General features: G+C 41.8%; 1 protein-coding gene across 1 annotated transcript in view; it reads right to left on the reverse strand.

The window, feature by feature from the left end:
- The window catches only part of LOC114766967 (cytosolic carboxypeptidase 4-like), a 121,756-nt gene extending 100,407 nt beyond the window's left edge, over window positions 1-21,349 (reverse strand). Inside the window, exons 1-5 of the mRNA XM_028958358.1 lie at window positions 21,050-21,349; window positions 7,182-7,249; window positions 2,146-2,209; window positions 1,814-1,960; window positions 987-1,118 (exon numbers count right to left, since the gene is read on the reverse strand). Coding sequence (XP_028814191.1) covers window positions 987-1,118; window positions 1,814-1,960; window positions 2,146-2,209; window positions 7,182-7,249; window positions 21,050-21,344 — 706 coding nt within the window. The 5' untranslated portion in view covers window positions 21,345-21,349. The remainder of the gene's footprint in view (window positions 1-986; window positions 1,119-1,813; window positions 1,961-2,145; window positions 2,210-7,181; window positions 7,250-21,049) is intronic.
- Between the last annotated feature and the right edge of the window lie 2,335 nt (window positions 21,350-23,684).

The following is a 23,684-nucleotide window of genomic DNA, read 5'->3' on the forward strand; positions in this document are numbered from 1 at the left end:
GATGGTTAAATACAGAGGACACATTTCACTGTGTCACAGTGTGCTTTGCTGCAGTGTTTTACAATGACAATCACTTCACTTTCAGTATCACAATGCCTGGTCCCATCATCCACCTGCATGTTTTCATGGGGTTGCCAGGTCCAGTGCTGGAAAATCACCAGCCCCTGATGCAAAAGCCAAAGGCCATGAAAATTGTCAGTCATGGCTGCCCACTGCTCACAAAGGGTGATGTGTAAAATGCAAAAGACAAATTTTGTTGTGTGACCTACCAGACCCCTGTCATCAGCAGGAGCCCAGTGAAAAGAGTGAACAGCTTACGTTACCTCGGTGTTAACATCACGCAGGACATGTCATGGTCCTGTCACACCGACCTCAGCCTCATGGAGGATCATAAAGCAGCTCAAGCCCTTCTTTTAAGGGTTATGTGGAGACTTACCTCCACACTTTGAGGTAATTCTAACATTCACTGCCTGTGGCTAACCTCAAGACTGGCCTCCCATGAGTACAAATGAGCCAAACCTCACCATGCTGACCCATCACTGGCCCTGAAACTCAGAGCTGACTGTAGACCAAGTGATTGAATGGGTGGCTATCAATCTACAAAGGGTGAAGATTGACACCATCAGGTTCATTGCCCATTGCTGGCCACCTGGGAGAGCAGAACACACTGGGTATGATTAAAGCTTTTACTTGCAAGCAGGTTGGAGGAAGGGTACCTGAGGCAAGTACATCTATTTTTTAAGTGATTGTCATTGTGATACTGCAGCACAGCACCAGGAAATGTGTCCTCTGCATTTAACCTTGCTGAGCAATGGGCAGTGGGGTGCTTTACTCAGGGGCACCTCAACGGCACCATGGCGGGTCGGGATTCAAACCGGCAACCTTCTGATTACGTGGCCGCTTCCTTAACCACTAGTCCACCACTGCCCTCCTCTTCAATTGTGAGATGTCCCCACAGAACTCAAATTATGCCCCCATGACCTTACCAGAAGAGCAGAAGACCCGCAGGACCCAGAGGCAGGCGGCAGCCCGACGGGCGTTCTTCACATTGTGTCTGAGTAGCTCCAATGTGGGAAGCACTGCCTCCAGCTTCTCAGCCTTCACCCCAATCCCACGGTCTGTGCACAACAAAGTTCGTGTCACTCACTAGACCCATGCAACCCATGTTCCCTTCATTTCATTTTAAGAATTAGATATTACTCAATGTCCAAGAGCCAAGGATGTAATTGATTTGTAAAAAAAGTTTCTTCTCAACAATTTATAAGTATACAGAGGGTTGAAGTAGGTTTCTCTGGAGCCAATGTGTGACCACACAAGACAAGAAATAAAATCCAGAGCAGATTTAACAGTATACATTAAACCAAAACAACAATGTACTCGGAAATTACAGCAGAAAAATGCCATAGACACTTTTTACACCGACTGTGTAAACTGACCCATGAGTCAAGGTGTAGCATATTTCATTACAAAACCACATTTAATGGGACATGTTGAATTTAAAATTAAACTGTATTCAACTCAACTGGAGAGAACAAGACCACATGGCTCATATATATATATATATATAAAGTGATAATCATAAAAATGATTTTCAATAAATTATTTCTTAGAAATAACATTCAGGGCCACATAACAAACACCACTAGATGGAGCCACCTCAGGGGCTGTCAAGTTAACAAGGTAACTAGATTTTGTGAATTCTTCTAAACAAAGGACCAATTGTCATGTATATTACAATATTAAATGCTATTGCTGTAAAAACCTACAATTTGTTTAAATGTAATGTGTGTATTTGGTTCAGACAGGCACCCACCTCTGTGGCCCACCTTGGCCAGAAGGTGCAGCAGGGGTATCAACACAGAGAAGTCAGGGGACAGACCTTGTGTGGTGTTCTGCAGCGCCATCAGCAGAGCTTCACTGCCTCCTTTTGAGATCATGTAATGAATCCTCCTGTCTGTGCCTGAGTCCGAGACAAACAAAGACAATCCTCTTGGCTGCGGTGTTACATTACTATCATGTGTGATGTTCTTACTGTGCTTGTTCTGTATTAAATGCTGTTTGCAGTGGCACAGCTGATGTCAGCTGATTGATATTTTGTTGACTTTATATTTATTTCTTTATGAAATGTCTTTAGCTGTGACCCACCTGCTGAGAGCAGCTCATCCAACACATTGAGAGTGTTGAGGGTGCTCTCCACATCACCTACTCTCTGAACGGACAAACAGAAAGTCAAGAATTACTGTCTAAGCATGCCTGCATGGTTATGCACATCTTTCCATTACCTATATTTCCACCAAATATCTCTCCAGATAGTCAGACTGACCTGTACTAACAACTGTAACAATTATGAATCAGTAATTATTAGGTTATTCACATTGTAGTCAGTATTAACTCATTTCTGTGGCATGACCTAAAAATAGATGATGGGTTTGAATGTAAAAGTTATGTGTTCAAATAAAATAGGTAGATAAAGGTTTGAAATGTTGACAGACCAAGATGAGAGATGAAGCACCAATGCTGGACAACACCAGAAGCCAGCAAGCTCAGCCTGAATTTTCCATACCGGTATCCCCAGTTCAAGCACCAGTCTGCAGAGAGGAACTGAACTGATCAGACTGTGGCCTCTAATGAGGAGCTGGTGGACATAGTCAGTAGTCATTGAGTACACATACTTTGAACACCTCTCTGTGTAGATACACGTGCACATAAGAATGAAAAATTATATTCAGGCATATCGACTAAATCTGTGTAAGCGCTGAGGGTTGTATTCACGCAGTAGACCAGATGTACAGTAATTAAAACACTGTTCTGATCTTTATTTGTAATCCTATTTTATGAAATAAATGGCTGAAATTCGGTTCTCTTAGTTTATTTCATGCATAAGGGCAAATAAAATATTTTTATTAAATAAATTGTCCATAACATACACCATATTTCTGTACTGTAATTTTCTAACATTCCAGAAAACTAAAATTTCTTTGTTGTCTTAAATGCACTGAATGTAGTCTTTAACTGCTTGTATGCACAGACACCCATTTTTTAAATACTTATCAGGATGCTAACGGTGATCGGCGTGGCCAGGAAATCAGTTTATCTTTTAAATAAAGAATCCTTTTTGTGACGTCCCACTTCGTGACATGACAAATTTATTAGCACAGGTCAATTACCACTGAAGGTACATGGAAATATTGTATGTAAAAATTATAACAATGTTACAAGAAAAACCCAAATTAAAGGGAAAAAAGGAAGCGAGGGTGAGAGAGCAGGGGCCAAGCTCCAGACAGGGAGGTGTTTAAGGAGAAGAGGAGCAGAGCCCAGCAGCTGAGGGGGAGAGGAACCCCAATGTAAGGAAAAAAGAGCCAGCAGCCATGACAGGAACCTCTTTTATACTGGCCATTTCATTCCCAAAAAGGTTGCTCCAAATATTTCCCAGTGTCCTATAAGGCCACAGCTTGGAGACAAATCGGATGTCTTCATTAAAACATAGAAAGTCATGGAATCTGGAATCTACCAGGTTAATTTTTAGGTAAAATGATTTCAGTGACTTCCGGTCACTAGGGGGATGTAATAGGAGCAACAGTATGATGCTCCTGATGCTTCTTGTTCACAATCAAAGTATCATACTTGTGTTTGTTTTTGCACGCGCTTCGAGTCTGGTCTTTCCTCGCTTTGAAATGTCCTCAAAATGGGTCAAGGCGGGTGAGAAGGAGGACGCGGCACCTGTGCTAACTATGGCGGCTATCTCCTCTCTACTAGAACAGCACAGGGCTGGCATCTTTTACTTTACTGGAAATTAAGTTTAGCAAAGTCCGGTCCACAGTGGAAGATCACGTCCAACGACTAGAGTCTTGTGGCTGCGGACAATTTAATAAGCCAGCGGGTTACAAAGCTCAAGAGTGCACCGGACCTGAACCCAATCCAGATGGTTTGGGGTGAGTTGGACCAACTGCTAAACACCTTTGGGGACTCTTTTCAGGTGATGACCTCTTGAAGCTCACCGAGAGAATGCCAAGAGTGTGCAAAGCAGTAATCAGAGCAAATAAACTAGAATATAAAACATGTTTTCACTTATTTCACCTTTTTTTGTTAAGTATATAACTCCACACATGTGTTCATTCATAGTTTTGATGCCTTCAGTGAGAATCTACCAACGTAAATGGTCATGAAAATAAAGAAAACACATTGAATGAGAAGGTGTCCAAACTTTTAGCCTGTGCTGTATATGCCCCCAATATTGATGATGTAGTTTTTTTTTAATGTACGTGTTCACCATTAGCTTATCTGAGCTCATTCACACTCATTAACTGCTGGCTGGATCATTCCTCTCCTAACTCTGGTATGGTTAGTAAATCTGATTCTTTTATTCAGATAATAAAAGATAACAGATAAAAAAACAGATAACTTTGTTTTTTCAAACAAATACCACAGAGGAAACTTTTAGCTTAAAAGTGGGACACTTTCTTAGGGGACAAATGATCTCATATACACACTGAAGAAGAAGTCCCGTATAGAACGACTTGCGTTATCTAACCAAATTAAAGAAATTGATTTGCTTTATGCCAAGGTCAAAAATGCATAATGTTATGATAAATTTTGACAAAGTTTGATCTCCTCTCAGCACACTCCATTGAACATCAGCTTCTGAAGAGCAAGAGTTTGTTTCATATTCATGTGACAGATCTGGTAAGATGCTAGCCAACCATGTTTTCAGGCAAAGCAGCATATTAAATTAAAATGGCTAGTGGTAAAATCACCTCAGATTATTCCAAAATTAATGACACATTTAGGACTCGCAACTTTACACCTCTGAATTCCCACAGGAAAACACCCTAATAGATACTTTTTTTAAGCTTTTGACTAGCCTACACTCTCTTCTGATGTTAAACATAGATTAGACGAACCAACATCTCTGGAGGAATTATGTGCCGCTATTTCCTTGCTGCAGTCTGGAAAATCTCTGGGACCTGATGGTTTTCCTGCAGATTTTTTCACTACTTTCACCGTATTAATGTTTAGTTTTTTCTGATTTATTCAAGTGTGGTAAACTTTTTAGGATTCAATTATCACTCTTAAAGGGAGTTTTTTTTGCAGTAAATGGAGGAATGTCATCATCTGACTGTTCAAATTTCCCCTTTAAAAATCAATTTACATACCTAGGTATAACAGTTACAAGGAAGCATAATTGTCTCTTTCTTTCTTTATTAAATAAAACAAAGCAGATCTTGAATGGGCATTCCCCCTCTCTACTTCTTTGGTGGGAAGAATTGACTCGATCAAAATTAACATAATTACAAAATGTTTGTATCTGTTTCAATTAATACCAACTTTTATCCCTAAATCCTTTTTTTGACTCTTTAGACTCAATTTTATCATCTTACATACGGAGAGGTAAACACCCTTGACTGAATAAAGTTCATCTTCAAAAATCTAGGCGTAATGGAAGCATGGCACCAAATATCTCATTTCTGTTATTACTACTGGGTGGCAAAACCAGTTATATCTCATATTGGTTCTATAATATAACAAAGATAACTTCCCATCCTGGGTGTCCATGGAACTAAATTCTGTTACAGACTTGGATCTTCCCTGCCACTTGTCAAGTTGTCTGGCATACAGTGAGAGTGTGGGCCCAGATGAAAGCATTTTGGCTTTAAAGGTTTCTCTCTCTTGAGTCCAATTAGATTAAATCCTTCTTTATCTGATCCTAAATTCCAAGACTGGCATAGAACGGTTCAATGATCTGTTTACTGACAATAACTTTGTGTCTTTTTTCAGCTTTCTGAAAATTTCAATCTCCCACATACACATTTTTTCAGATATCTGCAGATCAGACAATTTCCCAGAAGTACCAGTTTCAAGTACAGTTAATACTTTGCTTACTTTACTTCACAAAGGGTTCATTTTTGTTATATATGACACACTGGCGAGTATTAAAGGTTCTTCTATGGATGGGATTAAAAGGGCCTGGGAACAGAATTTTAATTAGTCATTATCTGAGGACACATGGGATTTAAACCTTAAATTAGTTAATTCACTGGTTGCACTTTTTGGTACCACTGGTGAGGCTGATGCACGCCTGACCCTTTTACAGCGTTGTACGTTATTTTTCACTTCCCTCTTCTGCCAAGTGTGGGATCTTACTATGGTGGAAGGGAGCAGCCCTGCCCACCCATGCTCAATGGTTGAGGGACCATATGAGCTGCCTAAGCCTAGAAAAGGCTCATTTGCACACAAAAATACTCAAAAGTACTGATGTTCAGCTTGTTCTGACAACAAGACTGGTCATCTGATTCGTGTAATGTTCCTGTAGTTCTGTGGTACTATGTCCCTAGACAATGTAACCACAGTAAAAGGAGGGCAGCTCAGATATCCTAAATCTTGGAGACATTGTGTCTGAATTACTGACACAAGCACAGCCTAAAAGATTTGTTGGATTTGTTGGATTTCTAGATCTTTCAACCTTTCCACTACCAGACCCTATAAGATCCAGATCGGAATAATAGGGAGTTGGGTCTTATAGGCTACAGACTGTTTGTAAATGTATAGATTTACTTTTACTAGTATACTAAGGTTAGGTTAATTTCTGGGAGTTATCAAAACCAAATTCTTGTGGCTAGGGATAAGAATAATTTTGTCAGGTCGCATGTTGTATTGACGCGTAGCATTTTGAAGTGTTATGAAGGCAGTACCCCCCAATTATGTAAGGATCTTTCGCATTCTGACTTCACGTAGATGGGCGGTTTCACTTTTATCAAAGCACTCCATCTACCTCGAAAGACACACAAACTTTCTATGACAACAGATGAGTACAATTTGGATAATGGCAGACAACATCAACATGGATCTGCAGTACCCCAAAGTCAAAACTGTGACACTATTAAAACTTGCTGTGAAAAACGATGACACATGCAAACTGTACAAAGCCCCACAGCTTCTCCTTGACTGTGACTGTGACTGTGTTGAAGTAGTGTATACTAGCTATTTACCCAGCGGCTGTGCCACATTTATCTGTCTAAGCCTGTTCACAGAGGCATTGTGTGTGTGTCTGTGTGTGTGCTGGTACTAGCACCCTGGTACTTTAGAACCTTCCACTTGAACATATGTGCAAAGTGACTTGCAAACACAGAGTGAAAGGGATACACACACTTATGGCAGCAAGTGGGAGTTTCCATTTTCCATACCTGCAGTGTTGACAGGAGAACCTCCAGTCCACTGGAGCCAGGCGCCGTCATGCCGACCCTGAGAGGCTCTAATCGGCCGGAAGGAAAGAGAGAGAGAGAAAGAGAGAGAGAGAATCCAACTTTTAGAAATGATAGAGATGGAGGTCCAGTTCGGACAGCACTACGCAGCCCTTCCCTTCTCTGGCTCCATTTAACTAGAATGAAGGAGTAGTGGTGACAGAGGTGGGTGCAGGCGCGCTGGCAGCTGAAACTCTATCTCAGCTGATAAATCCCTCCAGCCATTTGTCCCCAACGCTGAGATGAGTCTCCTAAAAAAGTCTCTGACTGGATCCCAGGATTAAAGCCCTGCTGGGAGCCACTCAGAAAAAAAGCAGTGTGTGTGTGAGTGTGAATGCATTTGTACCCTCATGACGACCCAATGTCCTTTCAAAAGTAGTTATATGCTTGTGACTTCTAATAGTCCCACTTTTCAGGTTTTACTCATGAACCTTGAGTGTGTGGATTTACAGTTACGTTAGTAAATGTAATTTGTTACTATCCACCTCTGCTGAGGAAACATAGGATTTAATCCATAAATTATTATCATTGTCTTCTGCAGCGGTTCCACATGTCTAAACTCAAATTATCCCGTATCTATCCGAATATCGACCCCCACTGTGATAAATGTTGAAGTGAGGAGGCTTCCCTTATTCAGATTAAAAAGATATTAGAGCAACATATTTTCTTAAATTTCATATAGAGCCTAATCCACTGGTTGCACTTTTTGGCACCACTGGTGAGGCTGATGCACGCATGACCCCTGTACAGCGTTGTACACTATTTTTGCTTGTTTTTTGCTTGTTTTAATATTTTTTTATTTATCTGTATCTGGTTTGTATATGGGGATATTCTGTGGGGTGGGGTATTAAGCAAGGGGTTTTTAAAAATTACTTTAGTGGTATTTCTATGTATTTATGTACATAATTTCTATATATTTATTCATTTTAAGTAATCACTTGGTTATTTACTCACTTGATAATAACTTTATGCTTTTTTTGCATTTTGGGCCGTCTCTGTGTGGATGATAACATTTCAGAAAACAATGTTTTTTGTGTTCATGCATGCTTTTTAGAAAGACGGTCATTTGTTTTAGAAAAGGCAGGGCCTTAGAGAATTTACTGTCATTGTAGGCAGAGAACAACAGCAAATGCGTTGGTACAGAAAATTAAAACAAATTCAAATATATAAATTATTTAATTCATGTACAAATAAAATGCACATAGTTGTAATGAGATTGCTATTGTATATAAGAGTCATGAATAGTGGAAGAATGTCACTGTGTGCTCATTACTGTGTTCTGAAGGCCTTTAGAGAAAAATGTGTGAATCCTGTCTTGGCAGATCTGTAATGCCCGCCAGAGGCCAATAATTGGAACAGGTCATGATCAGGATGCCCTAAATAAGAATAATAAATAATAATAAATACTGCAATTGTAAAGAAAACAGACTGGGTGTGTGCAGCGTGTTGACACCCTGCCCTCCTTTCATTGTCTGGGAAGGACAGTCGCGACCCTGAGTGGTTAAAGAAAATCGACAAGTAGGTAAAAAGACTGGCTCTTGACGTTTAGTAAAGTATAGTTATGCGCAGATTTATAATTGATGTTACATAGCATTAGATACGAATGTATAATTCATGTTTAGAATACTGGTTCACAGTGGGGTTTTTTAATTAACATGAAAGCTTCCCATTCGTTAACTATTCTGAGCCTTACCTTTGCGTTTGCTGTATAAATTCTTGTCACTGACGACACACGCCTTTGGGTTTCTGTTTCGGTCTCTGGCCATCAGACGTCCTTATTCAGAATGACTTACAGTCAGGAGTGACATGGACAGTCCCCCTGCAGACACTCTATTTGTAGCCATCCTGCTAGGTTATCTTTTGTTTATTAAAAATTCACTTCTGTGCCTTGTTCCTCATCCCCTCAGCCTGAAAATTGGTCAGTGTTAAATTTTATATGTGCAATTATTGAACTGAAAGCTTGCCTTGGTTTTTAAGTAATTTCCAAATAAACATTTTGTTCTTTAAAGAATTATTAAAATGAAATGGCAAGAAATCAGTAATTTCACCTTCAAAGAAATCAGTGTCCCTGATCATTTTTAAACGTTAAACTTTTAATCAGTTTTTTTGGTATAACCCTGATTTACAATGACAGCTTTGGCATGTTCACCTACAGTTTTTCACATTACTGTTGCATAACTTCATACCGCTGTATCAAAAAGAAAAAAAAATCAAACAGTAGGGCTGCAACTAACGATTATTTTAATAATCAATTAATCTGTTAAAAAAATAATAAAAAACAAGAAGCATTCATTTCCATCCCTTTATTCAAAATCTTTAGAAAGTGAACAAACATGTTGCTCCTTGAGCTTTCATAATAATAATAAAATAAAATAAAAATGAACAAAAAACATACACATCTGCCAAATATATAGACTTTTAAAATAAACATTCACAAATTCTCACACTGACACACACACACACACACACACACACACACACACACTCTCTCTCACTGCCTTTGTTCAGGCTCCTGGCTCTTTTCTTTGAGGCTATGTTATCTGCTGCAGAAAACTGGGGAAGTTGGGGAACATAGTCTTAGAAGGTGGAAGCCAACGTTCTTTCTAGGAAAACCTATGTGGCTCGATTCATGCATCCTACACAAAAACACCTCTTCCCGCAGGGGCAGTCCTAGCCTGTTTGATGCCCCCTTCGAACACCCCCTCGGAAACTGAAATAGAAAAAGAAGCTACTTCAGCATTGTGTTTTATTTTACGTTATTAGATGCCGCTCCAGCCAGCCAGACACTCCCCAAAGCAGCAGGTGCACCTTGCTAAAAGAGGGTGCCCTTACTCCCCAGAAATGGGGAATAGAAAACTGGTCAGTGCCCATGCAATAATGATATCAAAAACCGCCACTGTATATCTTATTCGAGCCTTGCGCAAGCATCTCCAGATCATCACTGACCCTCCTCCACATTTTACAGTGCAAGATACTTTGGCTTGTAGGCTTCTCCAGGTTTCTGTATAACAACAAGACGACCAGGGGCTGAGCAAAGCTGAAAAGTAGATTGCAAGAAGAATCCTCTACAGTCCATTTCCTGTGGTCTCAGACTGACCCATCACTTCTCTTCACTGATAAATGGATTTTTTCTGGCTTCGCATGAATTCAGCCCGGCTTGAAGGAGCCCATTGTATCTAACTGTTCTTGCAAAGTCATCCCCACCCTATTTTCAGTTTGTGTCAGGATTGACTGCAGCTGGGCTCAACACCGGTGGCCAATCCTGACAGCGCTTAAATGCCAGAGACTTCCGCCCCTTCGAAGTCTCCAGCATTTTCGTGAACTTGACATTGTAACCGTGTAGGTGTTAGTATTTTCAGTTCTGGCAATCGCCACACGCCTGCGGGTTTGTTTGTGTTGTTCCCCTTTATTCCCCGTTTTTGGCCACCGCGCCATTCTTTCTTTGTGTTTCTTGTTTATTATAAAATAAACCCCCTTCCCAGCATGTCAGACCTCTGCGCTTCCTTCCCCTGTAAGTCTGTAGTCGTGACAGTTTGCCTCTGTGTTTGCCTCAGTTTTACGAACATTTCTTCAGTTAAAACTTAACCCTAAATTGCTCCGGGGGGGACTGTCCCTGTAACTACTGATTGTAAGTCGCTCTGGATAAGGGCGTCTGATAAATGCGGTAAATGAAAATGTAAATGTAAAACTTTTTTCTTTCATTTTGGCAAGGACGATTGTTATTTTTAAATAACTTCTAGCCGTATAACTGGTCACATTGCAAGAGCAGAGTGTTGATTACACCAGTGATACTTTTCCTCATAAAAACATGTAATTCAGGTGTTCACCTAATGGTTCACCATATGGTCCTCTAGCATACCATCTACAGCTATTTTAATGTTCTGGACACTCTCACCCATCAGTCACAACTAGGGGGTGGGATAAGCAACCATCAGGGATCTATGACAGTTTAAGACCAAGACTACGTAGAGGTTTCATATGTGATATGAGAGTAGCTAAACAAAGGGAATGGCTGAGAGAAGTTAGTTGACCCTAAACACAAGCAGAGAAAGACAGTTGGATCCAGAGGAAGGAGAACCTCATCTCAACAAAGACTGTCTCGAACTCCACATTCATTAATTACAGTAGCTCAGTTTTTATATCCAACATGTCTAACTCCAGAATGCGAAGGCATTGTGCAAAGAATCTGGCAAAAACTTGCCATGAGAGTGCAATGAGCCAAGGTCTCAAGTGAGCTGGAATCTTGGCTATTTTTGTGCTTGTAGATTAGGCAAAGAGTAGCTGGGTAGGCTATAAGTCATGAGTGATGACAGTGGAGCATTTCAGGGGGGGGGAACCCTGGGCCTGGTGGGGTGTGTAGTGAGAGCAGTAACGAAGGAGAGCCGTATCCATCAAAAAGTCTTTCCAGCAGAAAGGGGAAAGTATCAATAATGGTTGAAGCAGTCTTCATTTTGGTAGCTACATTATTCTCATTTATATCCTGTTATCTAATTAGACAACTTAACATTCCTTTCAAGCTTTATTACTAAATATCTATCTGAAACATATTAGTTATTGGTGAACATATTATTCACTAACAAAATTATTCTTGCTCTAAACATAGGAAACATAGGAAACTCAAGACAGAATTGATGGCATCTACCAGTGTTCCAGCTTTCAGTACCATCCAGAGCAGAACGGTGGTTTACTTATGTAATGTTCCTGTTCTGAACTATGGAATGTGAGAAAGAGGGATATATGCTAAACATCTGCAAATCGCTGGTAAGAGTGGAAGAGCCACACTGCTCCATAACCTGGACAGGTGATCTGCTGAGCCTACACTTCCACTTCAGCCACCTCCCATCAACTGCGGTTCTTCCATACATAACTGTTGCCCTGCTAATGGCCAAACTTTTTTGTTGTGGGAAACGACAAAACTACGGAGGCCATCTTCTCCTTTGCCGCCTAAAACTACTTGCTCTGTTACTACAACCATTCACAATGTGAACAGTACAGCTGAAAAGTTTTTCGCGGCCACTATGCAGGAGCTTCACATTCCCTATTAAACATGCCTCTGGGGGTGTCCGTCCTTGCAACATGTTCTCAGGTCAAGTGCTACCAACCTTACAACAAGTAACTGGTGGAGGAACTGACTACAAAATTGCAATGCTCTATGGTCTTCTCCAAACTGGACCCCTTCCAGTGTTCTTTATAAATCCTGTTACACCCTAAGAGCTTTGTCATATACATGTGTGTTGTCCTGAAAATTATATCAATTTTTGCAAACATTTCTGGGGTTGTGGTTTACTTAGATGACATTGTGGTGCAATATCCAACTTCTGCTCTGCATGATGAGTGCTGAGACATAAGTCCCTATTTACACTAAATAAAGTGCCTTGATTTTGCATCATGCCATTGCATTCAAATTTGGAACCTTTAGCCACAGACACACTGGAGCAACATCATCACGCTGCACAATGGGCCACAGATCATCCCTGCTGACTTTCAGGCATTCAGGAATTCGGCACACTCACACTTCTTTCTACCACCGTTAAGCCAATGTAGGTGTAGAGAGATTTAACCAGATCTTAAATTGTGTCAGCGCCCATCTAAATGATGTTCTGACCTTCTCCTCTGCCTTGCAGCGTACACTTCTTCATTACAGAGCATCTTTACACTCCACCACTGGCATCTCTCCAGCTTTTCTTATGCTTGGCAGGGAGCTGCAACTTCCCTGAGGAAAGTATTGACAAGCATCAGCAAAGTTTTCCCAGCATCAGATCGAACAGCCATTTGACCATTGAAGGACGGCAAAGCCTCCCTGTTCTTCTGTCCTTGACCAGGTCAGGATTTATCAACCCCACCATCACTCTGATCAGTTTAAATCACTAACTATGGGACCGCATAGGAAAGTAAGTAGTCACGTGGCAGAATAATATTCCAGTACAGCAAACATAACACAGTACACCCTGAAACATCAAATTACCACTGGCGTAATTACAGCTGCCTTCTCTTGGGTGAGGGAGTGTGAAGGGGTTCACATTTGGAGTAATCGGGTTACCGACTGCCCATGTGTCCTCAGTTCAACAGTTCAAACAGTTCAGATGAAAGGGGAAGCGATCGCTCTCACTCCTCATTTCACACATCAAGACTTCACACTCAAATGGAAGTCTAGCATACTGTATGAAGTTTAAATGTCATGTTTGCTGATGAAACCATTGTGGTGGGTTGAATCAGTGCTAATGAGGAAGGTGCAGCATCTCAGACTGGGGCCAAACCAACAACTCTCTCCTTCCTGCTTACCTCCCACTCCCCATCTTCACCACGTTTTACAGAGGAACCAGACAGAGCATCCTGCCTAAGGGAATCACCACCTAGTTTGGAAAGACAGCTGAAGAAATCATCTACCCTCTGTTTATATTTACACATCAGGAGAGCAACCAGAACTGTGAAAGATCTCATACAGCCCTTCACTGACAGGGTGACCTGGTTCCACACAGACACTTCTAACCTGAACTGGTCCTCATTAATATACGTTATACATTTTATATATACAGCAAAGGTCTACCTCACTGTTGTCTCATCTGTTCATTTCAATGTGAAAGTGAAGTGATAGTGTGTGCAATGTGTAGTGTATAGAAGGCTGAAATGACAAATAAATGTGCTGAACACAATATAAAATTCCAAATAACTACCACGATCTCTCATCCACTCTCATGACAGAAAAACAAACGTCCTTTCTTCTGTTTCTCAAGGTCGGTGCTGACACTGTTGCCTAGCGACTTCTTTATTTAAGGTATCCAGAAGCCACGATAATCTGAGGGTGTTGCGCAACTCTGGCTCCAGCGGGTGCTGCTCTGTCCAGCAGACCTCTCGGCCAGTTTAAAGCCCAGGCTGATGAGCTGTTAGCTTTGTCAACTATTCGGCCAGTTCAGATTTCATCAGTCAGTGCATTTCCACAGCTAGTGCAAGTGCTGTGCTAAAATAAGAGTTAATGACTGTGTTTAATTGCTTTGCTGATTGGAGGGTCATACGATATCATATTGGGTCCAGTGCTATGATCTACAGTCTCAAATTTTGTCAGATTGGCAGTGGTATAAAAATCTTTTGTGTTTGTTGATGTGATTATTTGTTGCAATAGAAAGAGAATTGTTTTTATGGTTATTTTCAATCTAACATTAATGTATTAAAATAAATCAACGTCAATCATTGAAATATGCAAAAAGTTAAGATAGTGAAGATACATAAAAGGGACAAGTGTGTGGTTAGTGTTTCACCGTTCGTTCTGACCAGTCTGCCAGAACGAACTTTCTCAGCTCATTCCAGTGCATCTCAGATAGATCACAGCCAGATGACTGCACTGGAGTCATACAGTGCTGTGTAGACCTGACAAGGCCTGAAGGGAATGTAGCGTGTCCCACCACAAGAGGGCAGCACATCTGGTGCATATCGCTGTGCACAAAAAAGAACCTTTTATATCAATGTAAAAAACCACAATCACTGTGTGAAAGTATACTTCTGTCAACCCACACGCTCTGTTATGTCATGTTGGATACAGGAGCTTTCCACAGATTTTCCACAATTAGACAGATGACCAGTCTCAAATAAGGAAGCACCACTAGATTGTGTTGAAGTTGACAGGTAATCAGGTTTACATAGCATACAAGGTTATAGATTTTATAGATGTCTCAATTTGTAGAATGTGGTCAATGAAGGGCTGCTGTTTTCATGCATTGCTAAATGAGAATCTTACTGATGGCCCACAAACTGACCCTAACCTGTATTTCCAACTTGTGGTCTAATTTAAAAGTGAAATAATTTTTGAATTCCCAAAAAAAAACTCAATAAAATATTGCGAATCAATAATGAAAATCTGTAGTAGATTATTTCTGTGGGGCAGAGGTTACAAATCAGAAATCCACAGAAAACTGTAATGGTTAAGGTAACAATATCAATAGCAAGGACGTTTGAAACTGCACCTTTGCAGTCATTTGGTTTAAAGACTCATGTGTTGCCCAAAGAGCCACTAGCAACACAATGTGAATATTAATCAAACACAGTTAATCCTAATCCTAAATCTTCTGATCGCAAGATGCATTTGAAGATTTGATGCAAATGCAACAGACACAGCAAATCCCTTTAACATACTACTTATCTAATTACATATAATATCTGAACATTTACATGATCACACTGCATAAGCAGTTTCCTTTCTCTGTTATATGTTACATCTGAGCTAATAATTTCTTTCCTGTCGCATTAATATAATATGTCTGTCATGGAAGGGGCAACTCTGGGTCCGGGTTTCGGACCGGAGTTTCATGTTCGTCCTCTGTTATTATGTGTTATTCTGTTTCCTGGTTGTTTTCACCTGTGTATGATTGTATAAAGCTGCACTGTTTGTGTCTGTTCGCTGTTGGTCATTGTTACTTGATGTCTCCCTGTCCTGTTCCCCATGTATTAAACCCCTGTTTCGTGAGCCTGTGTCTTTGTTGGGCTGCCATACCCCCCAAGCCATTTGCCAGCCATTGACACCTCCTGCTTGAGTGTCCCCACACACTGCTCCCCGGTATTCATGGCTGCCCACTGCTCACCAAGGTAAATGCAGAGGACACATTGTACTGTGTGCACCGTGTGCTGTGCTGCTGTGTATCATAATGACAATCACTTCACTTTTTTTTTAAATAGAAACTGTTCATTCTTTTAATCTCTATTGCCTCATGCCTCTTTCTGCCAGGTAACATCAGATGAGTGAGTGTTTTAAATACAGAGCTCTGCAGAGTTTATTTCTTTTACATGTGCGTACGCATTCTTCCTCGCCATGTCCAGCCCTTGTTCCAGATCTACTGCCTTGCCATGTTAAACCAGTGTGACAAGGTCCAGTTTCATACAGGGTGTCATCAGGATATTCTTTGTCAAATGACTCCTGATCCACAAATGACATCATTATCCAATGTAGGATGTAGAATTTAAAACCAGTTATTGGTCCAATTATTGAGGTACGTGACAATGATAAAGTGCAATTTAGAGCCTGATTAGATCTCTGAAAGCTCTTCTCTTCTTTCAGGCTGCCAGTTAGGTGATAAGGTGATAGTATCATGCAAAATTCAGTCATTATATCCCATTAGACACCCAGCAGAATTGGACTGCAGTGATCTGATGAAGTAGGTTTCGTGTGTTCCCAGGCCTCATCAACATACAGGCAATTCCTACATCCTTTATAGTGGCAAGATGAATGTGGGGAGTCAGGAATCGTTCAGACTTCATCACTCTTTCCAGTCATTCATCTCTGGCTAATTTTCATTCTTGTGCAGAATTTGATGCTTGGGGGAGCTGTTATTTGTGTCTAGTGTATTTGGCTTGACGGTTCCCAGGCAACATGTTGCATTGCTAAGCAACCAGTAAAACTGATCTCAGCAGATAATAAGCCAATAGCACTTGGTGCTGAACTTGACCACTTCACAGAATAGACTGGGACAGGCAAATATGATATTTTGGCAGAATCACCTATGCCTCTCATGTTCCAAGCCACCTGTCTGTGCTCTGATTCTGTGATTTCCTGACCGGAGCTCTGTGTTTGCCTTGACTTGTTGCTCCCAGATTAATTTAATTGTCCTCATTTGTAGTAGTTGGTATAAATCTATCCATGGAATTTTTTAGCCTTTGTGTGGGCCGTATTATTTATTTAAACTGCCACACATTCTGATCCTAAACTGGACATGGAATAGTTACCTAGCGGTTAAGGAAGCGCCCCTGTAATCAGAAGGTTGCCGGTTCGATTCCCGATCCGCCAAGGTGCCACTGAGGTGCCACTGAGCAAAGCACCATCCCCACACACTGGTCCCCGGGCGCCTGTCATGGCTGCCCACTGCTCACTCAGGGTGATGGGTTAAATGCAGAGGGCAAATTTCACTGTGTGCATCGTGTGCTGTGCTGCTGTGTATCATATGTGACAATCACTTCACTTTTTAAATTTTACAGGGCCCTAATGAACACTTTTAATTTTGATTTAAATAATTATTCATCATGGAAAAATGTGATTAATTATGCAGGAATGTACTGTTCTGAAGTGATAAACAGCTGACTATGTGTACTTCCAGGGTCTGAAATGTAATTAAAGGACATTTTATGAAATTGTAGACTTTAATTCAGATTGACAACATAATTTCTCTTGCCATACCATTTTCTGAAAGTCTCCATATAGAATTGCAGGATTGCAATTGGAAAATATCACCCATCCACACAGCTCATTTCCCATGAAGCTCAGTATCATGTCTGGTGACAGTGCTTCATACTGAAACTTTTCTTTAATGATATGATACCCTCTGCTGCTGTTTGTCCTGGAATAACACCAGCCTTGTTAGGGGTCAGTGGCAGGGTTAGTGTTATTCCAGCGATGCAGAAACAGCAGATCCTCCCCATTTCACACCTCATAAGTATTTTTGAAGGCTCATGATGAAAACCTCCACATAGTGCAGAATTTTGAGAAAGATGTTAGAGTAACAGAAGATGCCATGGAAAGTGCAGATTTGCTAAAGGGACCTTCTAGCTGTTAGATCCCACTCTCCTCACTCAGACACAGATCTAATCAGAGAGTTATGATCTGAAATGCTACACCACACTCCTTCCAGTCTGATGCATCACATCCCACGACTTTGGGACTTAGGGCCTGAAACTTTCCGCTGCCAGACATGCGTGAAGCCTAAACTCAGGTGGTGGTAGTGGCCTACTGGGTAACACACTCGCCTATGAACCAGAAGACCCAGGTTCAAATCCCATCTACTATGATTGTGTCCCTGAGCAAGACACTTAACCCTGAGTGTCTCCAGGGGGAGACTGTCCCTGTAACTACTGATTGTAAGTTGTTCTGGATAAGGGCATCTGGTAAATGCTGTAAATGTGAATCTTGCCTCACACACAACAACTGACTCCCTTCCATTCATTTTGCATAAAACCATCTGCTAATATATGTAATGTGTTATGTTTGCATTTCAGCAATTGCAGACATTTCAGTGTCACATCCTGGTGCCTCTTGAAACAGTGAAAATGAAGTGATCATCATTGTGAAACAGCACACGGTGACAAAACAAAATGTGTCTTCAGCTTTTAACCATCACCCATCGTGAGCAGGGGACAGCCATGACAGGCGCCTGGGGATCAGTGTGTGGGGACGGTGCTTTGCAGTTCGGGGTTCGAACCGACAACGTTCTGATTACAGGTTTGCTTATTTTCCGACTAGGCCACCACTGCCACCACAAGGTGCCACATCTTCAACTGACTCCCTGTCAAAGTACTAATCATTATTTCCACATGTGTCTAATCATCACCTTATATAACACGATGTTCATCTCTTACACATTGCTCCTTGAAGCTGGAAGCCATAATTATCTAATAGGAATGTTCCCAATAAAAAGACTGGTGTAGTCATCAGGTAGTCATATTTTTAGTCATATTTTCTGGCAATAGATCTCATATATAACATGTTACAACAAAGTTGCCGATTTAACATTTGTTGTTCTGAAACCAAAATGATTGAAATACAGTTAGATATAACTTACTTAATGACCTGGTTTTAGACTGTGTCCAATCAATATATCTGTCAATATAAATGTCTACAGATTAACCAGTTAATAATATAAAGTAATCATGCAAAATCATTTGTATTGTTGTATGAAGGTGTACGTAACATCTTGGTGCCGCTTTCAAATATCCCATATCGCAGAGAAATAGGAAGGAAGGAAGATGGAATGGTCTTGACCTTGAACTCACACTGCCCTTTATCATCCAAGGGGAAATGTCTCTCATCAATGGCGTGGTCCAAAAAGGAGGTCCTACTGCTGATGCTGTCCAAAGGAGTCATTGTTATTTGGAGAAGGACTGAAGCAGCTGACCTAAATTTGGACACTGGCCTGTAAAACCAGCGGGGACCAGGGGTGAGGTGACTCATTATCGAGAGAAGGAACTGTCTTTCATCAAATGTGTACGGCACAAACAGCGCTATGAATAGTTTACTATTTATAAGACACTGTTTGACCCTGGGGTTGAGTTTCCTGGGTGGGGATGCTTAGCTGTAGAGGTACAGATATAATCTAGGGTCCTACACTTAAGCGCTTCAGCATGATTATTGATATTTGAAGACCCCTCTGGACTCACTCAGGACAAAAATACATGTTGTCAATGGTGATGAGAATCTTACTCCTACTCGATCTTACTCTTATACATAACAATTAAACATGTCCTGCAGATCACTGAAGCCTGTCACCTGGGCTGGGCTGGAGCATTTACCCCTGACGACTGTGGAACAGTGGTTGGCCTATCAGAAAAGGAAACGGACCTGTAACCAGAAGGTGAAACACTGAGCTAAAGCACCGTCCCCACACACTGCTCCCCGGGCACCCTTCACCAAGAGTGATGGGTTAAAAGCAGAGGACACATTTCGTTGTGTCACTGTATGCTGTGCTGTGACTATCCCAAATTATTATAACATGTTTTATCAAGTTATATTTGACAATCAACACTAAAAAAAATGTCCCAGAAATATACAGCATTTATCAGACACCCTTATCCAGAGCAACTTACAATCACTAGCTACAGGGACAGTCCCCCCCCTGGAGACACTCAGGGTTAAGTGTCTTGCTCAGGGACATAATGGTAGTAAGTGGGATTTGAACCTGGGTCTTCTGGTTCATAGGCGAGTGTGTTACCCACTAGGCTACTACCACCCAGACCTGCCCTTTGTCTCGAGGCGAGGCATGCGTAACAGACCAGTGACGAGGGAGTGGAGATGTATTGAAGCTTAAATAAACATGTAGATCATTAGAAACATACGAGGAAGATAATTTGGGATAACAACAAGGAAATGGGGCAACCTGGTGGGCCAGATGTGACTTTCAGATGGAATCAGGCATTTTTATTCATACAATCTGCCATGCAATAAAGATGACAGAAGACGCAGATAAATTTTTTTAGATGCCCAATGTTGCTTTTATGTTGAAATGTCACACCCTCACACAACACCCACGAACCACAGAACCTCCTCACTGCCCACACTCATCCAGCGACCGCTATGTCTGCAAGTGTGCCGCCATCATCCTCCCATGAATGGAAATGAATACATTCACCACATCTTCAAATAAGAGAGAATTGTGACACTCCTGACCCCGGGAGACCCACATGTTCTTGCTAATCCACATGGACATATCTGCCTATCCACTTTTTCCCCTTCACTCAGGCTCTGGCACATACAGTGCTAACCACTACAGCTACTCCTGATGCATCAGCAAAATACATCAGAAAAAATGACAGTGAAACCCTGCCCTTCTTCCTAGAGGAGAACTGCAACAAGCACGATTCTACTCAGCTCATGCGTAAAGGAAACTCGCTCAGTCTACAGTAGGGCTCATTATAGTAACACAACATGATATTTCTGATAGGCAGCATCTACCGAGCCTGAACGCCAGGGGCAGGTGGAAGACTGGAGTTTCCATCAGTCAAAGCTGCCGGACTGGACAAAGCAGCCACACGCCCGCACCCAGAACTTTGGGAAGCCAATGCAATGCTTCGCACATATTGCCACTGGTCATGGGAATTCCTGCAGCAGAGGATCTGGACCAGTTCTTTCAGTGTTCCACCACATCAAGCTCCAGAACTGGAACATTTTGTGGTGTGCAGCACTTCACCCACTGCAGAGAAAAATGAGGTGAAAACAGAGGGATAGCAGAGGGATAGCATCCCCCTAGTCTCCACTCTGGATTCTCAAGCTGCTCCATTACCACGGCAGAGGCATTTCAAGTGCGCATTCAACACATAGCTGCACGTGTCCCTCAGCTTACCGGATCCAGTGTAGCTGTTACCCCGCTCCTTCAGCGTCCCAGACCAGGTGAAGTGACTTGCTCGGCCTGAGAGGAACATCTGTGCGGCCAGACTGTGAATTCGGGGTTCTGGTTGCGTTTTCCTCAGCTGTAATGATGCAGCATTAAATGCTCTGGCCGTTTCCTGCGTCTCTCCTCCAGAGTGGAGTATGTTTGATGTTTGATGAATGAGAGCTACTGGGGGTTGTCCTGAAGCACCTGGCTGCTTTTGAAGTGACCCCTTGTGCGTAAATGGTCCCACTGGAGGCCTGCTCATGTGGCAGACAGTGACAGGAGGAGCCCAATGTCAGCAACCGGCAAAGAGTCAATCATCTCTGCACAACGTGTCAACGGAAAGGGTGGGGGGTCCTGAGACATGAACTCCTTGTTGTGCTATTTACAGAGCATCAGGAGGGGGGCTGGTGTGGCTGTCTGGCTTGTGTAAAACATGCAGAACAGTACGACATGAAAGGAATTTTGAAGCCGTCTTTCTGTTTATCTTAAATCTTGACTCTTGAGCCATTGGATCCTTGCACATTTCAACAATTACCTGCAATTGTGTGAATGTAAAACACATCTCTGCTTCATTTAAAAACATGTTTTACATGAAGTGTCTTTGGAAATGTGGAAACACATTCCAGCAGTTCCTCATCATGACTGACCCGCTTCCACACCTCACACTGATTAGACAACGTGCATAACTCACTACCTCAAGTACTTATTACTGTCAAACATGGCTGCCAGTGCCTGCCAGTGCCTGCCAGTGATGCTTCAGTGGCAGTTATATAGCAAGCCTGATGCAGCACAAACAGGGGGAAGCTGGTCCTGCCAACACCGTGACACAAACACAATTACAAATGGCAGCGTAACAACAAGGATGATGTTGAAAAGACATTTACAATGCTGACATTTACTATTTACTGACATTTTACACATAGTATGGGGCAGTGGTGGCCTAGCGGGTAAGGAAGCGGACCCGTAATCAGAAGGTTGCCGGTTCGAATCCCGGTTCGGTGAAACTGAGCAAAAGCACTGTCCCCACACACTACTCCCCGGGCACCTGTCATGGCTGCCCACTGCAGAGATCACATTTCACTGTGTGCACTGGGTGCTGTGATGTGGTGTGTCACATGTGACAACTAATCACATTCACTTCACTTTCACTATTGAACATTATAATTGAACTTCCTCCTGCAGATAATTATTCATGCACGGCATTAAAATGCTAAAAGAAATTAAAGAAATGACCAATTTGGTACAATACATGTATATATTGTATTACAGAGATATGCTAGCATTGGTCTGTTCTGTAATTTACATTTACATTATTTATCAGACGCCCTTATCCAGAGCGACTTACAATCAGTAGTTACAGGGGACAGTCCCCCTGGAGCAATTTAGGGTTAAGTGTCTTGCTCAGGGACACAATGGTCGTAAGTGGGATTCGAACCCGGGTCTTCTGGTTCATAGGCGAGTGTGTTACCCACTAGGCTACTACCACCCTATAATACCACTGTGTACTAGGCCACTAGGCTACTACCACCCTATAATACCACTGTGTACTTAAGAAGTGACACTGAATGTGTGTGAGCACAAATTCTAGAAGTTTCCAGACAGTCTATTGTCTGTTAGCAATAATGAGGACACAAATCAGTTGATTTGTGCCCTCTGGCATTACCTTTTACCACTTAAAATCTATATTTGGTTTACTGTAGATAATGGTTATAATGTACTCTACTATGTTTCAATGCATGTTCATGGCATTAAGACCTATTCGTTACCTGGACAGATCTCTCACCCCTTCTCACCTTTACCTTGTCCTCTGATAATCCCTGGACCAAATTTTTACTGCACTTGATCCCAAAACCACCATTGCCTAAATCCAAATTAGTCCCCACCATGACATTGTAAAAATTCTTGGTAAACGAATTGGTAGAACACAACTGGAAACAAGATTTGGAAAAATTAATTGTCCTCCACATTGATCGTCAGCAGGAGTGCTAACAATAACATTACTAGACACATGTAATGTACAATTCCTGGCAACCCAGAGCTGAATGTACAGAACGGCCATCTCCTCGTAGACCCTTGCTGACTCTCCCATCCTCCTGTGGCTGGGATTAAATGGGAACGTTCTTGCCCTGAGTATCCAGTGCATCCTGAAAACACCGTACTCACTAAAGATCCAGGTGAGCACAACTTCCTCAATGACCCGGCCTCCTCTGTGTCTTCCTGTGCTGGTGATTGGTGAATTCCAGGTACACAGTTAATCTCCTGGATCACACCCAGGTCCATCAGCTGCACTCCCCATCATAGCTATGACAGTCGTCTCTCTCTATGACCAATCTGAAAATTCATCCTTAACTCTGCAGCTTTTCAAGTATAAATATTCAAGTATTCTCTAATGCCCTCATTGGTCCATCAGTCCAGGGCAGTGGTTGGCTTAGCGTGTAGGGAAATGGACCCATAATTAAAAAGTTGCTGGTTCACTTAGGTGATGGGTTAAATACAGAGGACACGTTCCGTTGTGTGCACTGTGTGCTTCACAATCACTTGACAATCACTTCATTTTCGCTTCATTTTCAGCACTCCTATTCTTCTTTGTAAGCAAAACCTA

Source organism: Denticeps clupeoides, chromosome 17, assembly GCF_900700375.1.
Source record: "Denticeps clupeoides chromosome 17, fDenClu1.1, whole genome shotgun sequence".
Taxonomy (NCBI): domain Eukaryota; kingdom Metazoa; phylum Chordata; class Actinopteri; order Clupeiformes; family Denticipitidae; genus Denticeps; species Denticeps clupeoides.